This window comes from Dipodomys spectabilis, unplaced genomic scaffold (genome assembly GCF_019054845.1).
Source record: "Dipodomys spectabilis isolate Male_0828 unplaced genomic scaffold, ASM1905484v1 ptg000157l, whole genome shotgun sequence".
Lineage (NCBI taxonomy): Eukaryota > Metazoa > Chordata > Mammalia > Rodentia > Heteromyidae > Dipodomys > Dipodomys spectabilis.
This window is the reverse complement of record NW_024870834.1, coordinates 17,343,484-17,367,849: the sequence shown is the minus strand read 5'-3', so window position 1 is coordinate 17,367,849 and position 24,366 is coordinate 17,343,484. Positions and strand designations below refer to the sequence as shown.

Here is a 24,366-nt window from a genome sequence, read left to right as displayed (position 1 = left end):
AGTCTTACGGACTTTCCTTCCCCAGGCTGGCATCAAATGCTGATCCTCAGATCTCAACCTGCTGAATAGAATTATTGACATGAATACCAGCATCCACCTTCCCTTTTATTTATTTATTCATTCATTCATTTATTTTTTGTCGGTCCTGGGGCCTGAACTCTGTGCCTGGGCGTTGTCCCCCTCAGCTCTTCATTCAAGGCTAGCGCTCTACTACTTGAGCCACAGTGCCATTTCCGGCTTTTTCTGCTTATGTGGTGCTGAGGAATCAAACCCAGGGCCTCATGCATGCAAGGCAAGCACTCTACCATGGAGCCACCTTCCCAGGCCCCCTTTTATTTATTTATTTATTTTTTGGTTGGCCGTGGGGCTTGAACTCTGGGCCTGGGCATTGTACCTCAGCTCTTCAGCTCAAGGTGAGAGCTCTACCACTTGAGCCACAGCGCCACTTCCGGTTTTCTGGTAGTTTATTGGAGATAAGAGTCTCACCATCTCTCCTGCCCGGGCTGGCTTTGAACCACGATCCTCAGATCTCAGCCTCCTGAGTAGCCAGGATTACAGGCGTGAGCCACCAGCGCCCGGCTCCCTTTTTATTTTTATTTTTTGGTCCAGTCGTGGGGCCTGAACTCTGGGCCTGAGCACTGTCCCTCAGCTCTTCAGCTCAAGGCTAGTGCTCTACCACTTGAGCCACAGCACCACTTCCGGCTTTTTTCTTTTTGCTTATGTGGTGCTGAGGAATCAAACCCAGGGCTTCATGCATGCAAGACAAGCACTCTACCACTGAGCCACTTTCCCAGCCCATAATCACAATTTTTAAGTTATAATGGTTACCATGTTTTCAAATTCTATTGGCTATTTGCATATCTTTTGTGATGTGTCTGATCTACTTCTGTGCCAATTTCTATTGGCGCTCTCCCTCCCTCCCTCCCTCCCTCCCTCTCTCCCTCTCTCTCTTTCTCTCTCTCTCTCTCTCCCCCTCCCCCCCCTCTCTCTCCCCCTCCCCCCCACTCTGTCTCTGCCAGTCCTTGAACTCAGGGCCTATCCCTGAGCTTCTTTTTCTTTTTTTTTTTTTTTTGGGGGGGGGGGGTCCGGTCATGGGGGCTGAACTCTGGGCCTGAGCGCTGTCTCTCAGCTCTTCAGCTCAAGGCTTGGGCGCTACCACTTGAGCCATAACACCACTTCTGGCTTTTTTTTTTCTGCTTATGTGGTGCTGAGGAATCGAACCCAGGGCCTCTGGCATGCAAGGCAAGCGCTCTACCACTGAGCCACTTTCCTAGCCCTCCCTGAGCTTCTTTTGCTCAAAGTTAGGCTAGCACTCTACCATTTGAGTCACACTTACACAGCCAGCTTTTTGGTAATTAACTTGAGAGGAGAGTCTCACAGACTTTTCTGCCCAGGCTGGCTTCAAACTGCAATCCAAAGATGTCAGCCTCCTGAGTGCCCAACTTGGCCTTTCTATCTTACCAGTTATATAGACTTCTTTATATGTTCCAGACAAAAGTATACCTTCTTAATAGTAAATCTTTTGTTTTTGTTGTTGTCCCTGAGCTCTTCAGCTCAAGGTGAAGTGCTCTACCACTTGAACCACAGTTCCACTTCTGGTTTTCTGGTGATTAATTGGAGATAAAAGTCTCATGGATTTTCCTGCCCAGGCTAGCTTTGAATCATAATCCTCAGATCTCAGGCTCCTGAGTAACTAAGATTATAGGCATGAGCCACAGGCACCCAGCTATTAGTAAATCTTTTAAGGCTTCCAATAGTGCTTTGAAAAAACAAAATGTTTCTATTTTGATGAAATCCATTTTGTCTTTTTCTTTTTAATGGCTCATGCTTTTTGTGTCCTAGGGACTAAATCTCTAACCTTTTCTTTTTTGTCTGAGACCAGGACTTGAACTCAATATTTGATAGTTGCTTTCACTCATTTGCTGGCATTCTACCACTAGAGCCATGATTCCAACCCAAATAAAGTTCTCTCTCTCTCTCTCTCTCTCTCTCTTCTGTGCCAGTTCTGGGCCTTGACCTCAGGGTCTGAGTACTATCTCTGAGCTTTTGTGCTCAAGCTAGCATTCTATTATTTGAGTCATAGATCTACTTCCTCACCTATATTTTCTTAAGGAATTATTTTAGATTTAGCACACATTTACATTAAGGTCTATGATCCATAAGTTAATATGCTAATTTTCTCAAAATTAAAGATTCAATAGAATTCCAATAAAAATTCTAGCACCTTTTTATAGTCAAACTGATACTATAATCTATAAAATTAAGGATCTAGAATAACCAAAACAAGTTTGGAAGCAAAGAACAATGCTAAAGGTTGAAAATTTCAAGAGAAGCTGGGCACCAGTGGCTCATGCATATAATCCTGGCTATTCAGGAGGCTGAAATCTGAGGATCTCAGTTCAAAGCCAGCCTGGGCAGGAAAGTGCATGAGACTCTTATCTCCAATAAACCACCGGAAAACTGGAAGTAGCATTGTGGCTCAAGTGGTAGAGTGCTAGCCTTGAGCTGAAGAGCTGAGGGACAGTGCCCAGGCCCAGAGTTCAAGCCCATGACCAACAATTAAAAATTTCAAGAGAATTGAAAATGCCTGATTTCAACATTTCAACATTTACTACATGCTATTGAGTAAAAGATAGACAAATTAATGAGTTAAAAAGTCATCTATACTTTGCACAACTAAAGATAGTTTGAAAAAAGAATTAAGTCTTCTAGAAATAGACTTACATACAGTCAACTGATTAGCAAAAAAAACCTAGGTGCTGGTGGCTCACACCTGTAATCTCAGCTACTCAGGAGGCTGAGATCTGAGAATCATGGTTCAAAGCCAGCCCAGGCAGGTAAGTCTATGATACTCTTATCTCCAAATTAATCAGCAAAAAAAGTCAGAAGTGGAGCTGTGTCTCAAGTGATAGAGCACTAGCCTTGAGCAAAAGCAGCTCAGGGACAGTGCCCAGACCCCTTAGTTCCAGCATCAGGACTGGCACAAAAACAAACAAAAAAAACCCTACAAAGTAGTTCAATAAAGACAATCTTTTTTTTTTTTTTGGTCAGTGGTGGGGCTTGAACTCTAGACTTGGGTGCTGTCCCTGAGCTCTTCAGCTCAAGGCTAGCACTCTACCAATTGAGCCACAGTGCTACTTCCAGCTTTCTGGTGGTTTATTAGAGATAAGAATCTCATGTACTTTCCTGCCCAGGCTGGCTCTTTAAACTATGATCCTCAGATCTCAGCCTCCTGAGTAGCTAGGATCATAGGCATGAGCCACCGGTGCCAGGCAAAGACAATCTTTTGACAAACAGTGCTGGAAAAAAGTGGGGTTCTACATGGTTTAAAAAAAAAAATGGGGCTGGGAAGGTGGCTCAGTGGTAGAGCGCTTGCCTTGCATGCATGAGGCCCTGGGTTCAATTCCTCAGCACCACATAAGCAAAAAGAAAAAAGCTGGAAGTGGCACTGTGGCCCAAGTGGTAGAGCGCTAGCCTTGAGCTGAAGAACTGAGGGACAGCGCCCAGGCCCAGAGTTCAAGCCCCATGACCAGACCCAAAAAAAAAAAAATTAACAGGGCTGGGAAGATGGCTCAGTGCTAAAGTGCTTGCCTTGCATGCCTGAGGCCCTGGGTTCGATTCCTCAGCACCACATAAGCAAAATGAAAAAAGCCGTAAGTGGCGCTGTGTCTCAAGTGGTAGAATGCTAGCCTTGAGCTGAAGAGCTGAGGGACAGCGCCCAGGCCCAGAGTTCAGGCCCCACGACTGGACCAAAAAAAAAAAAAAACAAATAAACGTCGATATTTATCTCACATCAAATATAAAAATTAACTCACAATGGATCATAGACCTAAACAAAAAAGATGACTCTCAACTCTTTTTTTTTTTTTTGGGTCCGGTCGTGGGGCCTGAACTCTGGCCTGGGTGCTGTCCCTCAGCTCTTCAGCTCAAGGCTAGCACTCTACCACTTGAGCCACAGCGCCACTTCCGGCTCTTTTTCTTTTTGCTTATATGGTGCTGGGGAATCGAACCCAGGGCCTCATGCATGCAAGGCAAGCGCTCTACCACTGAACCACCTTCCCAGCCCCTGGCTTTTTCTGTTTATGTGGTACTGAGGAATGGAACCCAGAACTTCATGGATGCTAGGCAAGCATTCTACCACTAAGCCACATTCCCAGCCCTAATTTTCAACCTTAGCAAATTTTTCTATTTAATTAGCAAATGGGCAAGAAATCCTCCAAGTGGGAACAACTGATACAGCTGAGCAAAGAATCCACAAAAATCTGCTCTCCAATGACCTTACCTTGCCTTTCCTAAGGCGTCGGACTGTATCACTGGGGCTCCAGTCATTGCTGTAATCCTGTAATATCAGCAACACATAAAGCTCAGAATTATGTGCACCAGCACAATTTCAGAAATAGTTTATGAGAGGGAACTGAGAATAAATGAAGAACTGGAATGGTTTTGTTTTTAGTTTCTGAATGAGCTATATCAGGGTGACACAAGCAGGAAGAAACTGCTCATACTGAGATAAACCAACTGACAGAGCAGAACTTTTCATGTCCAGAGGCTCAGAATTGAAACCCCTTCATGCAATTACCGTCAAGTTTCAAGATTCTAATACTTAACACTTTTGGTCAAGAGAGGGAAAGACATTTGAGAGAGATTCTTTTTTGCATCTTAGAATATATGTCTTCCTTATAAATCAATTTGCTTTATTTTTTATTTTATTTATTTTTATTTTTTATTTTTTGCTAAGCCTGGGGCTTGTACTCAGGGCCTGGGCACTGTCTCAGCTTCTTTTACTCAAGGCTAGCTCTCTACCAATTGGGCCACAGTGCACCTTTGCCTTTTTCTGTTTATGTGTTACTAAGGAATTCAACCCAGGGCTTCATGAATACAAGGCAAGCATTCTACCACTAAAGCCACATTCCCAGCCCAATTTGCTTATTTTATATGCTTCATGGAAGTATGAGCTCCACCAAATTTCCACACTGTGGTGATTATTGCTGAGTTTCAAAGTATAGCCTTCAAAACGTAGCAGAATGGATTTAAAAAAAAAAAAAAAAGGATGCTAGGACTGAGTGAGCAAGGATATTACAACAATAAAGCTATATCATGTGGCCTAGATGTGTAACAGGCTTGACCATCTAGTTTATTTAACTATCGCCTATGATGGTCGTACAGTGATAAAATTACTTAAAACAATAAAATAATAAAATCGCTATGACTTTAAAGATTGTGAGTACAAGTTATACCCTTTCTTGGCTATGAGACCCCAGGCAAGTCTGTGGTTGAGAAGCTTAGTTTTCATATCCATAAAAGGGGGTTAAAATACAGTCATGTCTTGCATAATAATATTTTAATCAACAATGCAACACATACACAATGGTGGTCCTGTAAGATTATAATGGAATTCCTATTTGCTAGGTTGTTGTTGCTGTACTTTTTTTTTTGTTTTTTTTAAAACAGGATCTTCCTATCTAATTTGGAGAGCCTGGAATACATGATCTTCCTTCCTCTGCCTCCCTATTACTTAGATTGCAGGCATGCAGCATCATTTCAGGCCTGCCTAATACTTTTACAGTGCCTTTTCTATATTTAACTATACAATTACTGACATTGTGCTATAATTACCTATAGTATTGGGTACAGTAACATGCTGTACAGATTTATAGCCCTGAGACAATAAAGCTATATCATATGGCCTAGATGTGTAAAAGGCTTGACTATCTAGTTAAGTATACCCATGATGGTTGTGCAATGATAAAATCACTTAAGCAATGCATTTCTCATATGTCCCTGGAGTTAATGATCCGTGACTCTAAGACTGCTAGAAGAGTTGCAGAAATTAAGGCAATATATGCCAAAGTTCTCTCTACTGTGTAAAGCATTATCCCAGTATTAAGATATAACTCACCCTATATTCCCCCTTGGGCCTCCCCAGCTCTGGAGCATAACTTTTGGCAGGTGTATCTGACAAAGCTGAAAAAAAAAATGAGGCAACTGGTTCAGAAAGACATCATAAGTACTGTTTCTTGTAATTTTCCTCTATTGTCTCCTTCTCACTTCTTGTTGTTGTTGTTGCTTTTGCTGGTCCCAGGGCTTGAACTCAGGGCCTGGGTGCTGTCCCTGAGCGTTTTTGCTCAAGGTTAGCACTCTAACACTTGAGCCATAGTTCCATTTAGGACTTTTTGGTGGTTAATTGAAGATAAAAGTCTTACAGATGTTCCTGCTGGACTGGCTTTGAACCACAATCCTCAAAAATCTCAGCCTCCCAAGTAGCTAAGATGACAGGCATGAGTCATCAGAACTCAATACACATGTCTTTTTTCAGCCTTTTTTTTTTTACCCTCCCAAGGTATATTTCTGGACAGAAGCAGATCACAGTTCTTCCCTAAGTCAATTCTTGCTCCTGTAACCTGACTTCTACTTTTGTTGTTATTGTTAATCCTAGAGCTTGAACTCAGGGCTTGAGCGGTTTCTGAGCTTCTTTTGCTCAAAGCTAGTACTCTACCACTTGAGATACAGCACAGCTTCTAGCTTTTTCTAAGTAGTTTTATTGGAGATAAGAGTCTCATAAACTTTCCTGCCCAGGCTGGCTTTGAACCATAATCCTCAGATCTCAGCCTCCTGAATAGCTAGGATTATAGGCGTGAGCCATAGGTGCCTGCTGTGATTTCTACTTCACCATCAAAAAATTTCTTTAGAGATGGGCACAGTAGTTCAGGCCAGCCAGTGCACAAAAGTCTGCAAGGTCACATCATAACCAATGGCAGGGCATATGGAGTATGCCTGTATCTCAGCTATGGGGGAAGCATAATGTCTGGACACTGCAGCATATGCAGGAAAGCACCAATAGTAGGATTCACAGCCCAGGCTAGCCCAGCCATAAAGTAAGACTCTATCTTGAAAATACTATGCAAAAATGGGCTAGAATCATGGCTTAAGTAGAAGAGAGCCTGAGCCTCTAGCAAGCTCAAGACCCTGAGTTCAATCCCCAGTACTGCAAAAAAAAAATTTTTTTCCTCTAATAATGTTATTTAGAAGAAAATTCATTTAATCATCTAATAACATGTCTCCAGACTCCCCAGACTGCACCACATCCCCCACAACAATCAAGAGAAAGGAAACAATACTTACCATCAGAAAGAGACTGGAAACTTCCAGGTCTAGTTCTACCTAGGGATAAGTAATGTGAGAAGAGTCAAGAGAGCTCAAGGCAAAGCCATCAGACTGGGTTAAGGACACAGCGTCCTCACCGACTCTGCCTATACTAGTTATCTCATATAAACATTTGTCACAAAACATTTGTCCTCGGTGTCCTTACTTGATTTAGTATGTCTTCAAGGTTCCATATCAAAGCACGTATCAGAGTTTTATACCTTTTCATAACTAACTAATATTCTACTGCAAATATATTCCCAAATTTTATCCCTGAGTGGACAAAATGGGCCACTCCCATCTTTGGCTATTGTGAACAATGCTACTATAAACAGTATACAAATATCTGTTGAAGTCCTTGCTCCCGGTTCTTTCTGTTATGTAAAAATGAAACTGCTGGGTCTTATGGTAGGTTTATATTTAATATTTGAGAAAATTGCCTTAGCGACCACACCATTTTGCATTCCCACCAGCAATACACAGGAGTTCTTAGACACACTGCCTAAGAGGTAAGGAGGAATTTTGATCTAGGCAAACTTGTTCAGTATCTATCACAGGGATAATGCCAACTTTATTCATCATGTCCTAGAAATCCATTCTAAAGCTTGTGAATTTCTCTCACTTTTCCCCTTTCTAATACTTAGCCACCAGCTCCAATGATAGTTTACTGTCTTTCAATAATCATTTTTCTCCTAAGTACATGAAAAGTACAGCCTGAGCATTTTTCAGAACAAAAGAAAGACTTTGCTGTTCCTTAACCATCATTCTTTACCTCTAAAGAAGCTACTCAGGGAGTAAGTGGAAGTCGGTTTGGGTAGTTGTGCATAGGAAGAGAAGCTGTTTCTGCCCTTTATCTGTTCACGTCCATCATGTGTTGACCCACTATTACCAGCAGTCTCTTTGATGGACCACGAAATACCTGCAAGACCATTAAGAACTAAATCAGTAAGTTTCATCCAATAGACATCTTTGACATCCAATATTCAATGAACTCAAAGCTTTTCAACAGAGGCCCTGGTCCCTTGATTATCATGGAGCAAGGGAAAAGGTCAGAGTCAAATAGATTAATCAACAGACAAATGGACAAAGGGCATGAACAAATGCATCATAAAAAGGAAATATAGTTTTAAATATAAAAAGATGATTGTTCATTGATTTATTTATTTTTGTGCCAGTCCTGGGGCTTGAATTCAGGGCCTAGGAATTGTCCTTGAGTACAAGACTTGCTCAAGCCTAGAACTCCACTGTCCATCTTTTTGGTGGTTAGTTGGAGGTTAGAGTCTTATGGACATTTCCTCCGTTAGCAGGCTTTCAACTGTGATCCTTAGATTTCAGCCTCCTGAGTAGTTAGGATTATAGGCGTGAGCCACCAGCACCTGACTAGATGTTCTTAACAATAGTTTCATATGTTGACAGTACTGTTGATCCCCATTAAAATGAGCAAAGATCTCAAAACTTGATCATACCCAGTAGTAGAAAGGCTGTGGGAAACAGGAACCCTTCTACATTGCTGATGGGGAGTACAAACTGGCATAAGCCCTATGGTTGGCAATAATTTGGCAGTAACTATCCAATATGACAAATAGCCAATGCCAGTCATTCAACCCCAAGAAATGATCTTTCACTTATTCGTGTGTCAGAATACGAGATTACTGATAAGAACAGAAATAGCAAAAGGTTAGACACAATCTAAAATTCACCATAGTAGACTAGTTAAATAAATTATGGTAATCCATACAATGAAATACCATGCTACTGCTTAAAAAAACAAAACAAGAATAAGAAAGCTTTATAGCTGTGCACTGGTGGCTCACAGTGGTTGGTAATCATAGCTGAAATCTAAGGATCACAGTTCAAAGCCAGCCCGGGCAGTAAAGGCTGTGAGACTCTTATCTCCAATAAACCACTAGAAAACCGGAAGTGGCTTGTGGCTCAAGTGGTAGCAGAGCACTTGCCTTGGGCTGAAGAGCTCAGGGAGAGTGCCAGGCCCAGAGTTCAAGCTCCATGATGGACCAAATAAAGAGAAAACAAGCTTTTTATATGATATGGAAAGCTCTCCAAGCCCCATTATCACATAAAAATAGCTAAGTACACAGTATGTTACTGCTTGTACAAACACTGGGATAAAAATAGGTATGCCTATGAGCATCTCTAAATGTAAACCAACCAGACAGTTATATAATAAGGGAGCAGCAGTGAAGGCTTTTGCAGGGGAAGGGCAGGAGAGGGCAGGCACTGAGAACTGAGATGATTGTAATAGTATCAAGGAAAATTTGTCAATGTACACCTTTAATACTTTTGATTTTTAATCATGTTATATAGTATCTCCTATTTATTCATTTTAACTTAAAACATTTCTTAGGTGGGCATCAGTGGCTCATGTCTATAACCTTAGCTAGTCAAGAAACTAGGGAAGGAAAGTCCATGAGACTCTTATCTCCAATGAACCACCAAAATATTGGAAGTAGAGCTGTGGCTCAAGTGGGATGGCACCAGTCTTGAGCAAAAAAGCTAAGGGACAGCTTCTAGGCCCTCAGTTCAAGTCCTAGTACCAGCTCTAACCAAACAAATAAACAAACATATTTTTCCTGGTATGATGGCTCATGCCTGTAATCTCATCTTACTTAGGAAGCAGAGATCAGAAGGCAAAAGACAGACAAGGGTGTTAGTACACATCTGTGATCCTAATTATACAGTAGTCCATAGGTAGGAGATAAGAGAATCACAACCAAAATCATGAGACTTTATCCAAAAACTAACTAATGCAAAAAAGAACCAAAGAGGATAGCTCAAGTGTAGAACCCTGAATTCAAACCCAAGCACCACCAAAAAATTTTAAATGTGTGCATGCATGTCTGAATGTGTGTAAAATCAAACTGTAAAGGTATGAAGTGTTGTTATATAATGGCTTAGGCAGTAAGACTTGGTGGCTAAGAAGTTTTGCCAAGTACTTACGAATACCTCAGAGTTCTCAAATATGACTATATATTAGAGTCAACTCCAGCACCCAAATATCTCTTTTTTTTTTTTTTTTTTATCTGTATCTTTTTTTTTTTTTTTTATTGTAAAGCTACTATACAGAGGGTTACAGTTACATGAGTGAGGTTATGAGTACACTTCCTCTTGAACATTGTTACCCCCTCCATTGTTTTCCCCCTACCATCCCCTCCCTCCCTCCCTTCCCCGAGGTTCTTTTTTTTTTTTTTTTTTTGATTGTGATTAAATGATTACATAATTTCAAACCAAATATCTCTTGAGGTTCACCTTTCAGATGTGTGCTTATCTGATAAGAGTCTAATCTCTTTTTCTTTTTCCTCTGAGGAAACCAGTGGACTTTGTGCATTTGTGGACCAGTGCATTTGTGATGAGAACCTTGACTATAAATAACCTCTACCACCTCTCTACTTACTTCCCACAGGCTCCCCACTCCAGCTGACTCGTTCCAGGTCATCGTCATCATCATCATCCACAATGTCTCGAAGGCTATTCACTGCTCGCTTGGATTCCTTTAACTGCAGACAGACAGACAGAGACAATCATTCCTTTCTACCTCTTTCTTTGAAAACGAATGCTGAGCAACTGGAACTTGAAAATAATCAATAACTTTACTCTTATCAAAAGCCTAGCTTTTTGCAAAGAAACTGCATTCTAGCCAATCACTGCATAGGCAAAAGAGTTAAGATGAATCCAAACCACTTTTGAGCTCTAATCATATTCCTGACAAAGACGTGCTGTGCAAATATTTTAATAAATTTATTCACTATCCAAAAGTGACCATTTCCTCTTTTGTAAAATAAACATGAATAAAAATAACTCTTTGGAGCTGGGCGCTGGTGGCTCACGCCTGTAATCCTAGCTACTCAGGAGGCTGAGATCTGAGGATCGCGGTTCAAAGCCAGCCCGGGCAGGAGAGACCGTGAGACTCCTATCTCCAATAAACCACCAGAAAACTGGAAGTGGCGCTGTAGCTCAAGTGGTAGAGTGCTCGCCTTGAGCTGAAGAGCTGAGGGACAGCGCCCAGGCCCAGAGTTCAAGCCCCACGACCGACAAAAAAAAAAAAAACTCTTTGGGCTGGGAATGAGGCTTAATGGTAGTGTGCTTGTATAGCATGCATTAAGCCCTGGGTCCAATTCCTTGGTGCCATATAAACAGAAAAAGCAGGAAGTGCACTGTGGCTCAAATGGTAGAGTGTTAGCCTTGAGCAAAAAGAAACTCAGGGACAGTGCCCAAGCCCTGAGTTCAAGCCACAGGACTGGCAAAAATAAAAAATAAAAAAATAAAAAATAAATCTTCCAGTCTAAGTCATCTTCCAAAAACAAATTAGCTGGGTATAGTGGCATTTGCTCAAGGAGACCCAGGCAGAAGGATTTCTTAGACCCATGAATTTAAGACCAGTTTGGACAACATAAGAAGACCTCATCTCAAGAATAAAGACAACAGCCGGGTGCCGGTGGTTCACACCTGTAATACTAGCTACTCAGGAGGCTGAGATCTGAGGATCACGGTTCAAAGCCAGCCAGGGCAGGAAAAGTCCATGAAACTCTTATCTCCAATAAACCACCAGAAAACTGGAAGTAGCACTGTGGCTCAAGTGGTAGAGCACTTGCCGTGAGCTGAAGAGCTCAGGGACAGTGACCAGGCTCAGAGTTCAAGCCCCAGGGACTAACAAAAGAAAGGAAGGAAGAAAGAAAGAAAGAAAGAGAAAGGAAGGAAGGAAGGAAGGAAGGACGGACGGACAAAGGTTTTTGTGAAGACCTGACTCACACATTTCTTAGCTTAAAAAAGACATGTTCAAAAGCCAGGATAAGGGGACAGGGAGGGAGGGGAGATGGGAAGGGATGGGAAGGGGAAACAAAGGAGGAGGCTAAATGCTTGATAAGAAATGTACTCATTATCTTGCCCATGTAATTGTAACCCCTCTGTACAGTATTTTCACAATTAAAAAAATAAAGCCAGGATACCTGAGAGTATAAAAGGAAGTAATTTTAGAGTGGTTTCCTAGAGGATAAGACCTTCAGCAGTTGTATATAGAAGCCTACCTGTGACAGTTCATCATCTTCATCATCGAAAGTGAAAGCCTTGAACTTAGAGCTGTTCCAGTATTCCTCCTCATCACCTTTTGTCCGATTCATCTGTGGTGAGAGAGATAGATACATATCCCTTTCTAAGTCTCTCCCTAAAGAGCTCCAAAATCTTTAGATTCTTTACCACTAACTGATCCCAGAAATTAGGTATATAGAAAAGAATCTGATAAGGCAAATACTGAACATGCCATATAAAAGAAGATCCATAGGTTTTCAACCGGTGAAATCATATATTTGACCCTCTAGTTACACAGAAATAGGCATTAATTACTAGAACTTCTATTTTGTTCAAGATTCTCTTTGAGGTGTTTAAGGGATATCAAAAATGTACCAGGCACCAGTACTCACAATTATAATCCTAGCTACTCAGGAGGTTGAGATGTGAGGGTCACTGCTTGAAGCCAGCCTGGCAGGAAAATCCATGAGACTCTTATCTCCAATTAACCACAAAAAGCCAGAAGTGGAGCTGTGCCTTAAGTAGAACACTAGCCTGGAGCATAAAAAAATCAGGGACAGCACCAGGCCCAGAATTCAAGCCTCAGGAGGACCAACAAAAATTAAAACAACAACAAAATACATGATACAGTCCTTCTCCTGAAGGACCTAGAACAGAGCCAGAGTATTCAGAACATGGATGTGTAACGTTATCAGTATATGTTGGAAAACACTAGAAGACTTTGTAAATACAAAGTTGGATAAAACCACAAGGATTGGTCAGAGCACACACAAAAAATACTGAGTAATTACATTCATGTATTCAGCATCTCTAAGGAACAGTTCTAGACTCTGGGAATACTATAATGAATAAAACTGATAAGGATCTCATTCTCATATTTGCTTTTTGGTTTTTTTGTATGCCACTACTGGGGCTTAAACCCAGGTCCTGAGCATCATTCAAGGCTCTGCCACTTGAGCAACATTTCCATTTCTGGCCTTTATTTGAGGGGTGGGGTTAGTTAATTAAAGATACTACTTTTTTAGATTTGTCTGCCTGGGATGGTTTCCAACTGCGATTCTCAGATCTCAGCCTCCTTAGTAGCTAGGATTACAAGCATGAGCCACTGGTACCTGATGTGCTTTTAAAATGCCTAAAAGAATGAAAGAAAAGCAATTTAATGAAACGGAATTATCTTGCCTGTATTTTCAAGTTGTAATTATTTTATCAACAACTTGGTCAAAATTTGGGAAAAGAACCAGGCACTGGTGGCAAAAATCCATAATCCTAGCCAGTCAAGAGGCTTAGACCTGGAGGATGGCAACTCAAAGCCAATCTGGGCAAAAAAAGCTTTCAAAACTCCATCTCTAAAATAATCACCAAAATGTTGGGCTGGATGTGTGGCTCAAATGATAGTGCCCACTGAGAAAGTGTGAGGTCCTGAGTTCAAATCTGGTATTGGACCCCACTGCAAAGAAAAAAAAATTGAGAGCAAGATCATGGGAAGAAAATGCATAGTCAAAAGATCACTAGTCTCTTCTATAACTTTCTCTAAAATTTGATTTCACCTTGCAAAAATTTTTTTTCTTTTAGCATTACAAACTAAATTATCAATGTCAACTGGGATTTGAGTGAAAACTATGGTTCCAGGGGTAGAGAACACTATACATGTCCACAAAATCATTTGGCACATGACAAGACAGACACATACCCTTTTTGATGCTTCTTAGCTAAGCCTGTCTGCCTATTCTGGTTTTTTGTTTGTTTGTTTTTGCCAGTCCCATGGCTTGAACTCAGGGCTTAGGCACTGTCCCTGAGCTTCTTTTGCTCAAGGTTAGCCCTCTACTACTTGAGCCACAGGACCACTTCCAGCTTTTTCTGTGTATAAGGTACTGAGGAATGGAACCCAGGGCTTCATGCATGGTAGGAAAGCACTCTACCACTAAGCCACATTCCCAGCCCCTATATTAATAATTTTGTATGACCCACAAATAATGTTACAATTTCTAAGTGGCTCATGGTACACAAAAAGTTCCTCACTCCTGCTAGGCCAAGAATAAATACTCAATTTTTCATAGCACCAAAAGTAACCTCAAAGGGTACAATGTCAAATTCTAAATAATTAGTTGGCTTTTCCTTATATTCCAACAGCACCTTTCTAAATAAAAACTTTAGAAATACTCATCATGGGAGCTCTATTGAGGCTTTTGAAGGCACTTAACAATTCTGCCTTCCCATTTTCAGCTGAAGGATAATGGAAGGCAATGATATATGGGGGGAACTTTCTGCTAGTTGGTCTCTTCCCAAGCAGCCATCACTAATTCCTACTGAACCCAGCAATGACTGAAAAGATTCCATTCTACTTTTAATTTCAGGATTCAGAAAAGCTTAATAGACATTAAAATAGATATAGAAAAGCTTAATAGACATTTTAAAATATCATTGCATGTGGTGGTACAAGTACAGTCATTGTAGCTAAGCAGCCTTGACTTCAAATCTTGGCTTTTCTAATTCCAAACAAAATAGGTGTCTTTTAAACCTTGCAGAGAAAGTGGTATCCTAGATTATAGGATATATAGGATTACAGTGAAGAACAAATACTCAGAAAACCTAAAGTGCCCAACAGAAAGCAAATACTACATACTAACTCCTTTTAGTATTGGTTTACTTAGCAACATCTTTTCACCATCATCTCTGTAATAGGGACATTAAAGAGAAGTTTCTTTCAGACTAAGCCAAAGATTTTTATAAGGATAAACTGTACAGTGCTTAGTGCCTGACAGAAAGTGAATGCCTATAATTAACTTTTACTAACTAATCATGGTGTGTTGGAAAAAGCTTCCTAATTTTTTTTTTTAAATTCTGCAAGAAGGCTGGGAATGTGGCTTAGAGATAGAGTGCTTGTCTAGTGGTAGAGTACTTGCCTAGCATGCCTGAAGCCCTGGGTTCAGTTCCTCAGTACCACATAAACAGAAAAAGCTGGAAGCGGCACTATGGCTCAAGTGGTAGAGTGCTAGCCTTGAGCAAAAGAAGATCAAGGACAGTGCCCAGGCCCTGAGTTCAAGCTCCAGGACTGGCCAAAAAAAAAAAATAAATCTCCCCTCTGTACAGTATGTTCACAAAAAAAATAAAATAAAATGAAAATAATAATAATAATAAATCTGCAACATATGGAGCCAGGCACCGGTGGCTCACACCTGTAATCCTAGCCACTCAGGAGGCTGAGATCTGAAGATCATGGTTCAAAGCCTGTCCGGGCAGGAACATCCATGAGACTCTTATCTCCAATAAACCACTAGAAAACTGAAAGTGGCGCTGTGGCTCAAGTGGTAGAGCACTCGCCACAGAGACAGCACCCAGGCCCAGAGTTCAAGCCCCACGACTGACAAATAAATAAATAAATATAAATGTCTCTGGAACAAGTACAACTTCATTATTTCAAAAAGCACTTTGTCGTGCATTTAATTCTCGGAATAATCCTGTGGGGTAGAATTGTTATCTTTTCCATGTTTAAAGGAGGTATGAAAAGGATTAAATATCAAAGCAGCTTTGTTTACCACATCTATTCCAAATTATAATTAAGGTTTTCTGCTTCCTAGACTATTTTCACTGTCTTGCATAGTCTTATCTACTTTTCATTCCTGGAAGAACTAGGGCAGACCTATGATAAATATACACAGATAAATGCAATATTGCACTGGAGAATTTCTGGAATCTTTTCTTCAACCACACAATGGCAGTTTAACACCAATTTGTACTTAAGAGTGTCACGTGAGAAGCTAGATTTACTTGGCCAATAAAGTGATAATGTTTTAATAGCTCCAAACGTTACAAAACCTTAAGTACAATTTTAATAGTGCCTAAGAAATGTGCTTCGACATGATGTTAAATACTTCAGAGGCCTGACCTGTATTCTGAGAGCCCCAGGAAAGGGTGACAGATTCAAGAAGAGGAACAAGACACAGGACGAGGAGGATCAGGAAAACACAACAAAACACACACACACACACACACACACCCTCCCACACAGACACAGACACACACAGACACAGACACACAGACACAGACACACAGACACACACACAGACACACACACACACACACACACACACACACACACACACACACACACACACACACACACACACACACACACCTCTCTCCTTCAGGATCCTCTAGAAACCAGATATTGAAAACAGACTCAGTTTCAAAACAAGGTTTGTGAACTGAAGCCAGAGAATGTGGATTAAAACCGGGTAACCGCGGGCGAACGTTCAGGAAGCCACGGATCTACCGCACTCACCAGAGCCCGGCGGATCCCTGGGTTTTGTTGGTTCAGAACCAAATGTCAAGTTCTGAAGTAAATCTTGGGGCGTAGCCTGGCTCGCAAGACTGGCCCCGAATAGAGTCAGGCCGGAACAGAGACGCAGGGATGTCCCAGAGAAGAGGAGGAAGAGGATTGGGATGAGGAGAGGGATGACTCAGACAGACTCGCGGCCCAAGGGCCCGGGACACCCTCACCTCTTCCACACCGAGCCCTCCCTCTCAGGACAGCGCCAGTCTCCGCCGCCCGACCAGCCTTTCTAATCAGTCTATGCTGCATAAGGAAGAAGAGGAAGAGGACACTCACGGGGGCGGAGGAGGGAGTCAGAGTAAAGAGAGCGCCCGCAGAGCATCGTGGGACTTGTAGTTCTTTTCCCTCGGCCGTCGGGAACTGTCGCGATAGACCCGCGAGACTTCTTGACTACATCCCCCAGAAACCCTAGCGCCCGTGCTAGATCATTTCCTTTACTTTCAACGCGACCTTCCGCGGTTAGACAGAGGGTCCTTTAACAGGACTACAACTCCCAGAAGGCTCAGCAAGACCGATTTAGAGACCAAGGAAACAAAGGGACCACGTCCTTTGTGTCCCTACAGGTGAGGAATGGTAGTGTGAAGGGCTGGGTTTGGGGCCCCTTTGGCGATAATCTGAGGGCGTTTGTGAGGACTTCAGAACAGGCGGAACCTACAGTTAGGCAAGCTGGAACGGAAGTAGCCGGTAGGAGTGGGGAGGAGCCGGAAGTTGAGGCGGGGAGGGGTGGGGGTGGAGGGAAAAGCAAGCCAGGAGGTGCTGCGGCCGCTTCTAGTAGTTTCCAGGCGCTGCCGGGCGGCTGGGACCGAGCGGTCCTGAGGCTGTGACTGCGGCTGCTTGGGAGCTGGTGGCGGCGCGCTAGGAGGGCCGATGGCCAAGTGGGGTGAGGGCGACCCACGCTGGATCGTGGAGGAGCGGGCGGACGCCACTAACGTCAACAACTGGCACTGGTGAGGGCCAGCAAGGCAAGGCCGCAGGAGCACCGGCACCAGGCTTGGGGTTGGGGGTTCCTGGGACCTTGGCGCGGACAGAGCTGGGGCCCAGGCAGGCCTGGCCTGAGATCAGGGGACGGGTGGGTTCCTCGTGTGGCAGGGGAAGGGGTCCTCTTCAGCACCCCTAGCCTAGTCTCAGTGTCAGGGACCAGAGGGGTCCGCGGGCGAAGCTTCGTCCCAAAGAGCAGTTTCAGACAGAGAACAGAACGTCCCCAATTGCTGCATCCAGCCTGGAGCAGGAAGATGCTTCCTACACGTGGCCGCAGTCAGCGAGACCCAAAGGCCTTTCGATTGTGTCGGGAGCCTGCTGGGGAAATCTCCGGCCCCAGGAGCCATAATCTCTGCTTTGTGGCTCACAGTCAAAGTGAAAAGTCAACTGTAAGGCACAGGTGCCCCAGGAGAAGGTTTGGACTACGTTCGGCCAAGCGCCAGGCTGCTGAAGACCCTGCAGCCTCACATCCGGAACTATGAAGTTGGTTTGTGTTTGGACTCCAGGTAGCCGGGCGATCGTGGTTTTGTATTTTATAGTTATACTGCCCTTAAAAGCTCTCCCTCCTCCGTGAAATCTTCCATAAACAGCGTTTACTTTAAACTCTACTGAACTTTCGTTCGTAATGCAATTTGGTTGCAGCTCTTTTTGTTCTTGTTGACTGTTATTTAATAGTTAATTGGAAAGGCAGAGTAATCTTTTTCCCCCTCCTCTTCACTGTGCTTGGCAGTATTTTTGTTGTGGTTAGTTTTGAAGTCTAGACTTGATTTTTTGGTCAACCAGAGGACATAGAATGTGTTGGGTCCTTTAAAGCTGTCTGAATCTTAACAGGCTGAGAGCAGTTTTGCTAATGAATGAGGACCTGCCTGGTCCTTTCAGCCAAATGCTGTACTCTGTGCTCATCTGTGCTCCTCTCCGCAGTGTGTGCAGTTGCACTCTTGGCCAAATGGGGGTGCCCTTTTAAAACATAAAATGTCATAATGTACCGCATAACTTTTCTCGTTTAGTTGTACTATTACAGCATTTGCCTTTGTTGGCACTAATGCAGTGTCTCTCCTTCCTAACAGTGATGTGTTTGTGGACATCCTAGAGTGGAACTACGAGTTTTGTGTTCTTTTTCACCTGTCTGTCCAGCCTCCTTTAACTGCCTTCTTAGAGGCAGCCGTGTATATCCTTTGTTTGACTGCTGATCCATAGGTTTACTTCTGTTTTTTCAGGACAGAGAGGGATGCTTCAAACTGGTCCACAGAAAAGCTGAAGACCCTGTTTCTGGCTGTTCGGGTACAGAATGAGGAGGGCAAGTGTGAGGTGACCGAAGTGAATAAACTTGATGGAGAAGCATCTATTAATAATCGAAAAGGAAAACTTATCTTCTTTTATGAATGGAATGTCAAACTGAATTGGACAGGTATGTATTTGCTGGTCTGTCAGAAGGAAGAGGCTAACTGCATTTCTGCTGACCTGTTAAGGAGCTGGAGAAAAGAAGTTTTTGAGTAGTAATGAACTGTTGAAAGGAGAATGGGAAGAAAGCAGCATGAGATGCTAAAATTTCCCTGTCACCATGGGGCACTCATAAGTCACCACCAACGAACTGACTGGGCACTGTATCTTTTGGCCCTTGTCTGACAGGGTATATAAGATGATATTTCCGCAGTTTACAATTTTGACCGTTTTCTAACTGTTCGATGTGAATCTTAACAGATCAGACCACTGTGCTAGTGAATCTGGTGTGGCTATAAATTGGGACTGCCCTATATATTCTTTGATGTAATGACCCATCTGTGACCACATTAGGAAACAATTGGGACCATACATATCCCCCTCACTTGGTGGTCCTGACAGTTTAAGGGCTGAAGTTTAAAAAAAAAAAAAAAAGCTCTGGGAGTATAAAATAGCTACCATCTGTGTCTGGGGTAAAACATGAATAAATTTGTGCTTTAGTAAGCATTTAGTACTATGTAATATCAATAAGAAAGTGATACTGAGGTGAACGTAGAGATACATCTCTTCATGATTTTTCAAGTATATCTAAAGCATTGTAGCCTGGAAGGAATTTTATATCTTTATAGCTTGCCCATTCTTAGAAAATGAAGTCTAGAGAGGTGAAGGCAAATGTTGATTTCATTTGGGAGTTCATATATAGTTCAACAAATATGTTATAAAAATTGCCAAACTATGCAAAAAAAATTCAGTGAAAACAGTTTGTAGGGAAAATGGCATTGGGGATACAACACCACAAAAATTTACCCCATCAGAAACACATTTCATGTTAAATGGCTAGAAACACACAAACACTATTAGATAATGGTGTCTTGCCTTGATAAGAGGTCTGAAATTTTTTTGTGATCAGAGACAACAGGTTTGCAGCTTAATTGTATAAGGAGAGACATCTGAATCAGAAGAAACAGCCCATCCCCAATGGTGTGTGGTTGTGGCATATAACATGTGCTTAACTAAGGTGATTAGCAGATGCTTTGAGGGATGTTTTGCTCATTCCTATGCTAGGTTAAGCCAGGTGTAGTTTTCTGTGTTCAACTAATGTTTCTCATGGGTGAAATTCTCTTGATTGAATTGTCCTCTAATATACCAGTCACATGGGGATATGTACATATTTTCAGAGCAAGTATTGTGACTGTGTTGGCTGTTGACTCAAGTAGAATTCATACTAGTGCCCAGTTGATATGGCTGTCAGTTCCACTGCCAGGACTGTTAGTTGTTCTTCAGCAAAGAGTGAGGAGAGAGAGGATGGGGGCACTGGATTACATCTGCCTTGTAGCATTCTGTCAGACTAGATGTCGGTTCAGAATAAGGAGGGCCAAAAAAAAAGCCTAAGTGGTGTAGTGCTCTGGTAGGTCCTTCTGGCATAGATCTTTTCCTGCAAAAGAGGAAGCTAACAGCATTTCATTGCTTTTGACAGGTACCTCTAAGTCAGGAGTACAATACAAGGGACATGTGGAGATCCCTAACTTGTCTGATGAAAACAGCGTGGATGAAGTGGAGGTTTGTGAGTCTTAACTCTTCATCTGAGCCCTCCCTATGCTTTTTGTCTCAGATGAGGAAAATGACATTTTCCAAAATGAATAGCTCAGACCTGGTTCAGGCATTCAGACACCAGTCTACAGATGAGTTTCTAGCTATAGGGTACCACTGAATTTCTTTGCTTTAGCTTCAAGCATGAGCCACCTTTGCCTTGGCAGAGGACTTGAGAAGGAACAATAATGGGATTGGATGAATACACCATCTCCACACATTGCTTTTGGAAGCATTAGCCGTTACCTGATTGCTTGGAACCACATTCCATGATGTGTCTCTTGAGTTATTTACCGCCTACTTCTGATCTCTCACTCAGATTAGTGTGAGCCTTGCCAAAGATGAGCCTGACACAAATCTCGTGGCCTTAATGAAGGAAGAAGGGGTGAAACTTCTCAGAGAAGCAATGGGGATTTACATCAGCACCCTCAAAACAGGTATCCCTTGAGTGATGACGTATACTGGAGGAGGCAGCCTTCTACCTATCAGATTCTGTTTAAGGGGCTAGACTGTTTCTTTAGCAGATGGATGAAGATTTGGTGGGAAGGGACTTATTTCATCTCAAAGTCACTCTAAGCTAGCTAGCTTATAAGTAAAGGAAGGATTTAGAGCCATGGTGCTACATGGGTTGACTAGTAACTTTGGGAATCTAAATGAGATGCATTGATGGATTTGGAAAACTTGGGAGCTCCAAGAAGTAATGTAAAACAACTTAGTTAAATCTTTCTTTTTTTTTTTCTTTTTTGCTAGTCCTGGGGCTTGAGCTTAGTGCCTGGGCACTGTCCCTGAGCTTTTGTGCTCAAGGCTAGCACTCTACCACTTGAGCCACAGCTTTACTTCTGGCAGACTTTCCTGCCCATTTTGGCTTTGAACTATGATCTTCAGATCTCTGCCTCCTGAATAGCTAGGATTACAGACATTAGCCACGAATGCCTGGCTTCAGTTAGCTTTTAAGATTGATAATGTGATAATTTAGGTACATTAGATTAACTATTAGTAATGTTTTTATCTGTTAATATTTGACTTTTTAACGTGACTATTAGACATTTTTTAAGTGACATTTGATGCTACTGTTGGCTAGCAGTAAACTACTTGAATATGTATCTGGTTGTAGGGGTAAGGCAAAGTCAAGAAAGGGACTCAACATGCATCCAAGTTGCCTGGTAGAGTACCTGCTCTTTTTTTTTTTTGCCAGTCCTGGAGCTTGAACTTAGGGCCTGGACACAAGACTAGCACTATATCATTTGAGCCACAGCACCAGTTCAGCTTTTTCTGTTAATGTGGTACTAAGGAATCAAACTCAGGGCTTCATGCGTGCTAGGCAAGCACTCTATCACTAAGCCACATTTCCAGTTCAAGTACCCACTTTTGAAGTCACTTAAATGCTGCTCCACTTACTGGTTAGCTTCAAAAGTGGACTTTACAAATTTGGCAAGTTGTAATACTTAGTGAACATATTGTGTTCTATAGCGTACTAATGTAGCTGTCTACTGTAGACCAAAGGTAAGGATGTAAAAATAGATATTTTTCTGGTTATTTCTCATTTTGGGTTAGGATGACTAATTTTACCAAGCTTCGTTATCTGATGGTAAGAAGTAACTCCCAGAGCTGGTGCTTTTGTCTTTTCAGAGTTCACTCAGGGCATGATCTTGCCCACAGTGAATGGAGAGTCAGTAGACCCAGTGGGGCAGCCAGCTCTGAAAACTGAGGAGCGCAAGGTAAAGCTATCCCCAGGTGGTGCGGGGGAGGGGTGGCTGTCGGCAAAGGGAAGCAGAGCACGGCTTCTCCTCACTCTGTGTCACCTCTTGCCCTCTCACCCTAACCCCAAAGCCAGAGCTGCCTGCTCCTTGTTTGTGTTCTGTGCCAGTCCTGATGCATGAACTCAGGGTTCTAGGCACTGTCCTGGAGCTTTTGGGCTCTACCACTTTAACTCTACTCTAGGTTTTTTGGTAGTTAATTGGAGATAAGAGGCTCAGACTTTTCTACCCATGCTGGCTTTGAACCAGGAGTAGCTAGGATTAGAGGTGTGAACCACCAATGCCTAGTACGTCCAGTTCTTTAAGCATAAAAATTCTGTTTGAAGAGTTACAGGGATTTGAAGGTGTTTCCGAAGAGTTCTTTCACAACTGAAACATCTACACTCACAAATTCCCTTCAACCCCTCTGAATGCTTAGCTTTTTCAAGATGAAGAATTTTTTTTTTTTTTTTGGGGGGGGGGGGGTCCAGTCATGGGGCCTGAACTCTGGGCCTGGACACTGTCCCTCAGCTCTTCAGCTCAAAGCTAGCGCTCTACGACTTAAACCACAGCGCTACTTCTGGCTTTTTTCTTTTTGCTTATGTGGCACTGAGGAATCGAACCCAGGGCCTCATGCAAGCACTCTACCACTGAGCCACCTTCCCAGCCTAAGATGAAGAATTTGTGAGAATAAATAATAATAAATCTGTCCCTTAAGGTTTCACTTTGAAGTTAAATCGACATGTTTTACTATCATTTCACAGGCTAAGCCTGCTCCTTCAAAATCCCAGGCCAAACCTGTTGGTGTCAAAATCCCCACTTGTAAGATCACCCTTAGAGAAACCTTCCTGACATCACCAGAAGAACTCTATCGAGTGTTTACCACACAAGAGGTAAGTATATGCTTGTCTGTAGACCCATGCCTCTGCCATTAGAGCTTACAGGCCAAATGTAAATGACTCAGCAAAGGGAATTTTCCCCTTATCCCTCTCCTTTGGAGTCATATACATGGGAACTACTGGATTATTGTTAGAAAAGGGAATGGATCCAAAGTAATGACACCATAGATTCAGAAAGAATTATACTGAAGTCAAAGCCTTGGTCTCATGGAGCAGAATAGGGGGGAAGACCAGGACCTGCTCACTGGCAGAGAGGCTTTGGAAATGAGAGTCAAGGCATGTGGGATTCAACTGGCCCGGCTCTGGGTCCCATTAAAAGCTATTATATCTCCCTGCCTTTTCTCCTCCTATAGCTGGTTCAGGCCTTTACTCATGCTCCTGCAATGTTAGAAGCAGATAAAGGTGGGAAGTTCCACATGGTAGATGGCAACGTGTCTGGGGAATTTACTGATCTGGTGAGTACTGCTGCCCCCATTGTTGCCTCTGTCTTGTCAGATTAGTGACTTCTCTGCTCTATACAATTTCACTTCTAATTCTCTTCAGTTAATAAAAGTGTTTTCTCTTCAAAAAGGATGTCTTTTTGTATGGTTGCACAAATGATAGGCTTCATACAGAAGTCAGGTGGCTAACCCTAGATAGTACCAGGTACATTACAGTCTCTACTTGTTTTAGGTCCCTGAGAAGCATATTGCGATGAAATGGAGGTTTAAGACTTGGCCAGATGGTGAGTAGCATAATTGTTGCTGTTGTCCACTTAGTAGTTTAAACCCTCATGGAAATGCTGGGTCTGAAACGTCTCCTCTCCCACAGGGCACTTTGCCACCATCACCCTGACCTTTATTGATAAGAATGGAGAGACCGAGCTGTGTATGGAAGGCCGAGGCATCCCTGCCCCTGAGGAAGAGCGGACGCGGCAGGGCTGGCAGCGGTACTACTTTGAGGGCATCAAACAGACCTTTGGCTATGGTGCACGCTTGTTTTAGGGCCAGCAACTGGGGCTCCAGCCTGCTCAACACTTCAGTCCAGCCCACTCCTGACTGGGGCTGTGGCTCACAGGATTGCACCATCCCAACCGCTAACTTGGGGCTGGGGCCCCTCCCCTCCACATATACCTTGGGTTTGTGCATGTTTTCTGCTGGGTGGGATCAGAGGGTGATTCTCTTTTATGTGTACATATGCTACATAAACACAAATTTTAAAAACATAA

The 24,366-nt window shown here is 42.7% G+C and overlaps 2 protein-coding genes across 4 annotated transcripts in view; one reads left to right on the top strand and one right to left on the bottom strand.

Annotated features, from left to right (window-relative positions):
* Vipas39 (VPS33B interacting protein, apical-basolateral polarity regulator, spe-39 homolog) overlaps positions 1-16,823 on the bottom strand; it is a 38,101-nt gene extending 21,278 nt beyond the window's left edge. The window contains exons 1-7 of one of the 2 annotated variants that reach the window (XM_042692670.1): positions 16,684-16,823; positions 12,183-12,275; positions 10,553-10,655; positions 7,916-8,062; positions 7,123-7,161; positions 5,900-5,964; positions 4,283-4,339 (exon numbers count right to left, since the gene is read on the bottom strand). In XM_042692670.1, the coding sequence (XP_042548604.1) occupies positions 4,283-4,339; positions 5,900-5,964; positions 7,123-7,161; positions 7,916-8,062; positions 10,553-10,655; positions 12,183-12,275 (504 nt within the window). In that variant the 5' untranslated portion in view covers positions 16,684-16,823. Of the gene's footprint in view, positions 1-4,282; positions 4,340-5,899; positions 5,965-7,122; positions 7,162-7,915; positions 8,063-10,552; positions 10,656-12,182; positions 12,276-16,465 lie in introns of both variants that reach the window. The other variant, XM_042692669.1, reaches the window with a different exon arrangement.
* A 156-nt stretch (positions 16,824-16,979) lies between these two features.
* Ahsa1 (activator of HSP90 ATPase activity 1) lies at positions 16,980-24,366 on the top strand. 2 transcript variants are annotated; one of them, XM_042692725.1, is made up of 9 exons: positions 16,980-17,079; positions 18,712-18,902; positions 20,412-20,494; positions 20,844-20,961; positions 22,154-22,242; positions 23,025-23,153; positions 23,513-23,614; positions 23,832-23,883; positions 23,970-24,366. In XM_042692725.1, the coding sequence occupies exons 4-9, from the start codon at positions 20,895-20,897 to the stop codon at positions 24,140-24,142; spliced, it is 612 nt and encodes a 203-aa protein (XP_042548659.1). In that variant the 5' UTR covers positions 16,980-17,079; positions 18,712-18,902; positions 20,412-20,494; positions 20,844-20,894; the 3' UTR covers positions 24,143-24,366. The 2 variants fall into 2 exon arrangements, with proteins under 2 accessions (XP_042548659.1, XP_042548658.1); XM_042692724.1 differs by lacking the exon at positions 16,980-17,079 and adding an exon at positions 17,237-17,463.